At 54.4% G+C, this 9,175-nt stretch overlaps 1 protein-coding gene across 2 annotated transcripts; it reads left to right on the forward strand.

The window, feature by feature from the left end:
- The first annotated feature begins 1,140 nt into the window (after positions 1 to 1,140).
- EMX2 (empty spiracles homeobox 2) lies at positions 1,141 to 8,849 on the forward strand. 2 transcript variants are annotated; one of them, XM_058810627.1, is made up of 4 exons: positions 1,141 to 1,300; positions 2,022 to 2,505; positions 4,502 to 4,686; positions 7,115 to 8,849. In XM_058810627.1, exons 2-4 carry the CDS (start codon positions 2,115 to 2,117, stop codon positions 7,280 to 7,282), a joined length of 744 nt encoding a protein of 247 aa, XP_058666610.1. In that variant the 5' UTR covers positions 1,141 to 1,300; positions 2,022 to 2,114; the 3' UTR covers positions 7,283 to 8,849. The 2 variants fall into 2 exon arrangements, with proteins under 2 accessions (XP_058666610.1, XP_058666611.1); XM_058810628.1 differs by lacking the exons at positions 1,141 to 1,300; positions 4,502 to 4,686 and having other exon boundaries at positions 1,881 to 2,505; positions 7,115 to 7,218.
- Positions 8,850 to 9,175: the final 326 nt, after the last annotated feature.

The raw sequence follows: 9,175 nt of genomic DNA on the forward strand, positions 1-9,175 counted from the left end.
GCTCGTGTCTATAACCCCAGATCTTTTCGATAAGTCACCACCACCACTTGAGGGGAAAAAAGTTGCAGGGAGAAGGGGTGAGGGAACTGAAAAAGTTAAGATACTAGCGATTCACGAGTGGGGCTGGAGGGAAATCCTTCTCTCTCAGTTCAGCGGGGCCGCACTCCGGTGTCTTCGGGCAGGAAAGGTTTTCCCAAACGTGCGAGACCTGGGAGAGCGGCACCTCGCAGAAAATCTGCCCAAATCCTGGAGTTCCGCCGTGAAAAGCTCGCTTTGCCGTGAGCTCGCACGCACGTGTGGCTCTGGGTGTCTGTACGTGCAGCCGCCCCACGCCTGCAGATCAGATTCACATTTCCTACAGAAAGTGAACTTCTCCCTCCACAAAGTGCGCACAGCGCGGGGTACACAAAGGGAAACACGGCCTCGAACAAAGGCGCAGGAACAGCCGCATCTCTGCGTGCCCAACACTGTTTTGTCACTTATATTATCCCCTCGTTTTGGTATTGTGTTAAAAATATCGGCGAGCTGGGAACAGATGCTTTTAGCAGAGAGCGGGGAAGGAGAATAGAATTCACCTCGCCCTTTACTGGAAACAACCATTTAGACGGCGATTTGTTTTTTAGCATAATTTAATGCAGTGATGTAACGGATTTTCAGTGTGTAAAGTGGAAAGAAAATAGAAAACAACGTCCGGGAGAGAAGGAAAGAAACGCTAGACTGGTTTTAAGACTCCCCCCCATCCCTTGGTTCAACAGAAACATTAATTTACATTAGCAATTCTGCATCTTGAAGATAAATTACACAGCGGCGTAATAGATTTAAAGTACGCCAGATTTTTTTATCATTAATTGTAAATGTGCAAAATACCTGCTGGTACTTCACTTTAGAAGAATGTAATTGGCAAAAATGGGAGGCTGATGAATAGATAATAGATCCTTAACTACCAATAAACAGTAAGCACCAGCCAAGAGTATTAGGATGTGATCATAATTATTCTGCAGCTCCAGCCAATGGGAGGAGGAGAACTCAGCCCTAAAATCATCTCCGGACCCAAAGGTAAACGCGAAAATCCGGACAAGGCTGGAACCGGAGAGCCGATCCCCCGTCCCGCCTGGAGCGCCCGGCGCTGTGCGCGATGCGGCCGCCCCGCGCTTTGTGCTGCGCGCCGCGCGGTGCGCCCAGCGCCGAGCCGCCACGGGCAAATAAATAAGTTCGGAGCAGGAGGACGAGCCGTTCTCTCACCGGGACGGAACCTTCCCCAAGCGGGGCATCCCTCCCTGACGCCCCGGGGCCGACCAAGGTAACCTGGCCGGGCGGAGAGTCCCCGAGAGGTGGCAGGGACGGGGGTGTCGCGCTGGCGGAGCTGCCCAACTCCCGCCCGAGGAGATGCAGGGCCCCCCATCTCCTGTCCCGCTGAGCCCCCGTCCCCCCCGATCCCCGTCCGCCTACCTTGCTCTCCGGGCGGCGGCAGGGGAGGGCGGGCGGGCAGCGCGACCGCGGAGGGGCGCGGAGCCGAGCGGGGCCGGGCGGGGGCGGAGGCGGAGGCGCGCTCCCCCCGCGCTGGCGGGCGCGCTCCCGCCGCACTCCGATCCGCGGCTCCATCCCTCCCGATGGCGCTGCCCGGCGCTCGCCTCCCCTCTGACGCACTTTAAAGAGTCTCCCCCTTCAACCTCAAGGCGAGTAATAGCGACCAATCATCAAGCCATTTACCAGGCTTCAGAGGAAGCTGTTTATGTGATCCCAGCACTAATTAGGCTCATGAACTAACAAATCGTTTGCACAACTTGTGAAGGGGCCGATCACATCCATGGATTGTCTTTGGACTTAGGGGGGGAGGGGGGGGCGCGACCGCCTTTTCCTTGCAGGAGGGAAACTTCTCCCAGCAACTTTTTTTTTGTGTGTGTGAGTGTGTGCGTGGTGCGTGTGTGCGTGTGTGTCTCCCTTTTGGGTACCGCTGGCTGCCGCTGCCTCCTTTTCCTCCAGCCCCTGTCTATTTATGTGTGTATCTATCCCTCCTCAAGTCACTCCCTGCTGCAAACTTCCCCGGATCGTCTCCCGCGCACCAGAGAGAGACGGGCAGAGATTGGGTCGGGGACTCTCGTCGCGGCAGCAGCATGTTTCAGCCCACACCCAAGCGGTGTTTCACCATCGAGTCGCTGGTGGCCAAAGACAGCCCCTTGCCCGCGTCTCGCTCCGAGGATCCTATCCGGCCGGCGGCGCTCAGCTATGCCAATTCCAGCCCGATGAACCCTTTTCTCAACGGCTTCCACTCCACTGGCAGGGGGGTCTACTCCAACCCGGACTTGGTCTTTGCAGAGGCCGTCTCGCACCCGCCGAACCCGGCCGTGCCGGTCCATCCCGTGCCCCCTCCTCACGCCCTGGCCGCCCACCCGCTGCCTGCCTCGCACTCCACGCACCCGCTCTTCGCCTCGCAGCAAAGGGACCCCTCCACCTTCTACCCGTGGCTAATACACCGCTACCGGTATCTGGGCCACAGGTTCCAAGGTACGTGCAACTTTTCCTCTCCTCCCGACCCAGCCCCGCATCCCCCGGCCGGTCCCCGCGGATGTTGGGGGACGGCGGCCCCTGCCCGCAGCGGAAGGCTCGGCTCGGCTCGGCTCGGCCGGGCCCGGGCGCTTCTGTCCCTGTCTCCCCCTCCGCCAAACTTGGGAGAGCTGTCAGAGCCGAGGAGCTCGGGCTTGGTTTTGTTTTGCTGCTTTTCCCGGTTTGTTTTGGTTTCCCGGGAAGAGGGGGGACGAGCGGGAAGGCAAGGCCGGCTGAGACTCCGTCAGCTTTCTGCTCCCATTAAAAGCAGACGAAAAGGTTGATATTTTTTGTTCCGGTGTGTTGGGAGCTAGAGAGGAGCCCCCGAAGGAAGCGGGGAATGGTGGGGCTGAGTTCCCCCGGGCTGCGGGGCCGAGCCGCTGGGAGCCCCAAGTGCGGCCGCTGCCCTCGTTAGAGGGGAAGGAACGGAGCGAACCCCAGAGAAAGGAGGAGGGAAATGAGTCTGGGGAATGAATCCCAGCCCCGGAGCAGCGGGGAGATGGGGCTGCGCAGGAGAGCCGGGGAAGGGGCACGGAGGGCGATCCCGACCCTGCGGTCAGCCAGGGGCTCCAAATGCCGAGCGATTAATGACCAGCTGAAGGGAAATAACCGAATCCAATGGCGGACAATCAATAAAATCCCCCTTGCTTAACCCTTTGTAACCGGCAGCGCCTTCTCCGAGGGGTGAGCCGATTTCTCCCGCAATGGGTCCGGCTTCTGCCACTCTCATTATAGGCAAACGAACAAACAAAACAAAATCAGTCTCCACTTGCAAGGATCCATCTCCCCCCCCCCCCTTTTTTTTTTTCACTGTATTTTTATTTTTTAATTCGGAACGAAAACAAACCACCTGCATGTTGCATTTTCCCCGGCCTTCCACAGCCGGGCCGCTGCAGCCGGCTTGAAAAAGGAGCCACTCTCTCCAAAGCCAGGCGCTCCGAGACACAAAATGGATTATTACCCTTTCAGAATAAAATTACAGGTTTCGCTCACCAAATTATTTGTCGCAGGCACCAGGCGATTGGTAACGAGGGGTAGATGAAAGGCGGAAATGTCCTGGTGTTGAGCCACAGCCTGATTTCAAACACACCCTCCTCCTCCAACGATTTTGAAAGCACTTACAGAGAGAGCCCCTCGGTGCCGCTTCCACCTTGGAAGGACCGGCCCGGAGAAGCGGCACAGGGGCACCCCGGAGGGAAATGCCCCCCGAAAAGCCCCGGGTCACCACCCCCTGCTCCACGCAGGCCGGCAGGAATGGCATGGGATGGGATGGGATGGAATGGGATGGAATGGGATGGCCGCTCTGTGGCCTCCTCGGAGTTTGGTTCTTTATTTCCCCGCCGGTTCCCAGCGCTGCCGAGGCAGCAGGGGGGTCACGGGGCCGGGAAGGCGGCGGTGGGAACCCCGCTGCGGGCAGCACACCGGGACAACGAAGGGAAGCGGCGGCAGAAAGGCTCCGGCCGAAGTTTTGGGCGAGGGAAGCCCCGACAGGCCGGGGGAGCAGGCGGGAGGCTCCGGAGCTCAGTGAGCGGCCAGGGAGCCCCGAGCACAGCTGGCCACGAAGGGAAGATGGAAATAACAAACAAATAGGGAAGGATGTGAGGCTCCGGTGGTCGGGGGGCAGCCGTGAGGTGTAGCCGCAGACACCGCAGCCGGGCTCTGGCCGATTCTGGTTTTTTTCTTCTTCTTCTTCTTTATTTTCTGTAGTGGTCGCCAGGTTGTGTTTTAGCATTTTAATTTATACCAGTCCTCTCCTCCCCCTGCTTATTTATCCTTTCCCTCCATGTATTTATCAAAGGAAAATTCAATACAACAAAGGAGTTGAAAAATAAAAAAGAAACTATAGTTGAATTTATCTTGAGGGTAATGGTGGGAGACAAAAATTCTTGCGCTAAAAAGTGCTGTCGAATGCATTTGGGGAAGGTGTTTTATTAATCTGTTTTACCCCGTTTCCCAGGGAATGAAACCAGCCCGGAGAGCTTCCTATTGCACAATGCACTGGCCAGGAAACCCAAACGGATCCGTACAGCTTTCTCCCCATCCCAATTACTGAGACTGGAACATGCCTTTGAGAAGAACCATTATGTAGTAGGAGCGGAGAGAAAGCAGCTGGCACACAGCCTCAGCCTCACGGAAACTCAGGTGAGGGGCGAGCAGGGATCGGGCAGCCGGGAAAGCGAAAGTGCATCGGGCATCTCCTGTGGAGATCCCACCGGCCGGGCCGAGATCGGGCAAAAGCGAGTTCTGGGGGTGTTTAGGCCTCCATCCCGAGCCGGTGCAATGGGGAGAGGGATCTCCCCAGCCTGAGTGCCGTAAAATCTTTTTCCCGTGCCGGGGGTCGCGGTGCCTCTGCCGGGCGTGGGGAGCCGCAGCGCTCGGGGCGCGATTTGGGGATTTGGGGATTTGGGGTCCCCGAGCAGCCCCGGCCGGAGCTCCGACCCGAGCGCAGCTGCGATCTGTGGGTTCGGTCGTTCTGCTGCGGGATTGGTGTGACCCTCAAATAAGAGCTCAATATTAGGGGAAAAACCCCCAAAACAAATGCGGGGACAAGGGGAAGAATCTCTCCTTCAGACCCTACATCAGAAACACAGTTCTTGGATGAATTTTTCACTCGTTTCTAGCCGACAGAGGGGACGTGACGAGCCGGTTCAGGAGGGCAGAAAGATGAAAAATAAAAGCAGAGAAATTACTCACAAGGAATCCCCCCCCTTCCCCCTTCCATCCCCCTTCTCCCCCCTGCCCAGCCGACTGGCTGCGGGCCAGAACCGCACCGGAGCCTGCTCGGTCTCTCCGGCGGGGCTCTGGGCGATGTTTCTGCCGGGCCGAGGCTCCCGCAGGTACCGGGCCCGGGGCCCGTGGGGAGGCTCGGAACGGGCCGGGAGCGGCGGCGGGGCGGGCTCAGGCTCCCCCCGACGGCCGGGACCCGGGGCAGCCGGGCCCGCTACGAGCGCGATTTCCACGCGGGGTTCTCCCCGCCGGAAGAAAGGCTGGAGTTCGGAGGATTGCTGGTGCTGGTTGTTGTTGTTGTTGTTGTGTCGGGGTTTTTGTTGTGTGCCCTTCCAGGAGACTCGTGGAGAGACAGGGTTCCAGATGGGGATTGTCTCTGCTACAGTATGTGGCACTGTACTAAAAAAAAAAAAAAAAAAAAAAAAAAAAAAGCCAAAATACCCAGCCGCAGCCTAGTTCAAAGTTCCCAGTAAACACAGCGTTCTCTGGGCGGATTAAGTTGTAACACTTTTTTTTTTTTTTTTCTTAACTCCTTTTCGTGGGGGAAGCAATAAAGAGGTTGGAGCTTTTGTTTTAAAATGTCTCCCTAACAAAACAATAAAAAGGGATCGCCACTTTTATGAGGTTCCCCGAACAAGGGACCGGTCACAGGCTTATTTCTACTGGAAAGCTGTATTTAAGGTGGTCTTTGTGGTGCTTGATTCCGAAGCTGGTTGGGGTCTTTTGTCCGGATGTCAAACCCCCAGTCCCCTACAAATGAGCTCCCTTTTGGGAGATCAGTGTGCAGAAATGAACCGTCCTCCCCTTCAATTAGCAAACTAAAAGCAAATTAAACTCACCCCTTGTTCCCCGCTCAGCTTTTTAATGGGGGACTTTTGGAGAATATGAAAATGCAGCAGAGATGTGTGTCCGGCCAGTCAGGTCTCTGTTCTGAAGAGGCAGCGAAGCGGGTTAAACCAGCTTATTAAAATGCTCCAGTTCCTTTCCCCCCCCCCCCTTGCTGAGGCCTTTATCAGGCACTTTCAGACAGAACCAGAGTTTAAATTGCTTTTTTCTAAAAAAAAAAAAAAAAAGTTTACCTTTGGACGCTACAAGGAGCGTGGCCAGCCCTGGAGATAGCTCCCAGATCAATACTATCTGTAATTAAAGCACTGAAGTCAGCTGCCGGATGGTTCAGTCAGATTTACGCGGCGCTGAACAAAACCAGAGGGACATTTCTGATGCCCCTTACCGCGATCGCTCCTGGACGGCGCGTCCCAGGGAGCTGCTGGGCGTTTTGCTATTCGGGCCATTTTGATATATTTTATTCGCTTTTCCACGAGGTAAAAAATCCTCCGCGTCCTCCCCTCAGCCCTTTAGAACGGACGAGGCCCTGCCTTGGCTCTGCTCTGCCGGGCAGGTGGGAGCCCCGCGGCCGGCGCGGCCCCGACGGCTCTCCCGGGGCTGGAGAGGGGGCACACCCCGCCAGGAGCGGGGAACTTCGCTAGAAGCGGGGAACTGGAGCCTCTCCGGGCATCGGGGCCGTCGAGGTGACGAGCCCCACGCTGCTTGGTCTCCCTGGGCGCTGCTCGGGGCTGCGCGCCCGCGGAAGCTCCAGGAGCATCCCCCGGCGGTGCCGCCGCTGCTGAGCGCTCCGGAGGGCGTGGGGCGGCCCGGCCGTGCCTTTCTGGCAGAGATTTAGGTAGAGGGGTCCTGGTTCTGCTCGCCAAACTGGCCAGGGTGACAGCAGAGGGGACGCGGTGGGGACAGAGCGCAGCGCGGCGCGGTGGCGCACGGAGCAATAGGGAGCGAAGCATCTCCCCGGTCCGGGCAGGATTAACGCCCGGTGCCTTTCCTCCCGCAGGTAAAAGTATGGTTTCAGAACAGACGGACAAAGTTCAAGCGGCAAAAGTTGGAAGAGGAAGGTTCAGACTCACAACAGAAGAAAAAAGGGACTCATCACATTAACCGGTGGAGAATCGCCACCAAACAAGCCAGCCCAGAGGAAATCGACGTCACGTCGGACGATTAAAAAAACTGGCACTTTTGGACTTTTCCAAGCCAGCACCCCACGAAGCGAAAGTGTTAAAGGCTCACCCCCCACAGCCAGCCGGCCCCGCGGCGGGGCGGTGCGGGGAAGGACACGGAGATCTTCATCACAGCGATCTTCATCACAGCCCGGGAGGGAGCTGCGAGCGAGCGAGGGCAGCCAGCGAGGGCTCCGGACTGTGGCACTGCCGGCACCGCTCTGCCAAAGGGGATCTGTCAATCCGAGCCAAAACACCGGGACGAGGTGATTGACAGGTATTCCGTTTATCGCAGTCCACTTTTAAAAGCATAACGTAAAAACAAACAAACAAAAAATTAACAAAAAAATATAGAAAAAAAAATCTTAAAAAGGAAAGAAAAAAAATAGAAGCAAAAAACAAAAAACAAAAAAAAAAAAAAAAAAAAAAAAAGCCCCCCCAACCAAACCAGAAAAATGAACACCTTACGGGACATTTTGCACTTCACGGTTTTTTTCCGTCTTTGAAAGAGAAATTTCCATAAGCAGCCAAAACCCACACCTGTTTCAGAAACTTGAATTGCATGTGTAAAGCCGTCTGGGGAAAAAAAAAAAAAAAAAAGAAAAAAACCGGGAAAAAATTACTCCGGTTCCTAAAGACAGAAATGAATTGTAATTTTTTTTTCCCTTTAAGACAGGTTCTGTGTGCTTTTTAATTTTATTTTACGAGAAATGTGCAGTCTGTAAACATTTTATAATAACTTCTGGCGTCAAAGTGTTTGTGAAAGCTAAATGAAGTAGCAGTAACAAAGCATAGTGTTCCTTCCGGATGGACAAACACGGTGGGGAGGGGAGGGACGGGAGGGAAAGGCGGGGGGGGCGGGGGAGGTTGGGCTTGGTCATAACTTTTGCTGGAAAAAAAAAAAAAAATTCAAATGGAATTATCTCCCCCCTCCCCCCAACTGTATCCCCATTGCAAAACCGGATGATGATTACTTTTTTTAAAAAGATTTATAAAGCGCCAACCCAGCGACCAATTTTGGCGGTGGGGACACCTTCTAGGCTGGGAGGATCCAGAGAAAAGGGACTTAAAATCGCGGATTGTTTTTTTTTTTTTTTCTAATGACCATTTTCATTGGGTCAATTTTCAAGCACTGACCTTATCATATTCCGAGATCATAGAGCTACTAAAAAAAAAAAAAAAAAAAAGTGACAAATGTTTCCTTCATGTCTCCTATACCAGAATGTAAATATTTTTGTGTTTTGTGTTTAATTTGTTAGAATTCTAACACACTATATACTTCCAAGAAGTATGTCATTGTCAATATTTTGTCAATAAAGATTTATCAATATGCCCTAATTTTTTAAGCAACATCTTTTCCCTTTCACCCCCAAATTTCTCGGAAACCGAAATTTCCGAGAAATTTCCCTTCATACCGCCTTGTTTTGAGCTGCTGAACCTCCGCGGCCGCGCCGCGCATTCCTGCGGCCATGGGCGCATTTTCTCAATGCATTCGCTGGCTGCTAAATAGACCTCTGAAAATAAGCCGCAGAGGCGCACTTGCTGTATATAAACACCCCAAACCCCCCGAAACAGAACCGACCAACCAAACAAAAACCTCGAGGAGAAACCCAGCCCCTTCCCTGCTTGGGAACTGGAGTGCGGACCGTGATGGTGAAACCGCCGAGAGAGGCTTTTCTCGGCTGAAATACGCGCTTTATTTAGCGAGAAATGATTTTTTTTTTCTATTTTTAATTTTTTTTTTTTTTTTTTGGTGTTTTCCCCCATATTTTGCATCCCCCGTGCAGGGCGGTGCGGTGAGGAACAGGAGCAGGTCCTGTGAGCAGAGGCTGCTGCTCTCCCTGCCGCTCTCAGGGAGCGATCCTGGGCACGGAGTAAAACTCTGACATTAAAGAGGT

Source organism: Ammospiza caudacuta, chromosome 9 (genome assembly GCF_027887145.1).
Source record: "Ammospiza caudacuta isolate bAmmCau1 chromosome 9, bAmmCau1.pri, whole genome shotgun sequence".
Lineage (NCBI taxonomy): Eukaryota > Metazoa > Chordata > Aves > Passeriformes > Passerellidae > Ammospiza > Ammospiza caudacuta.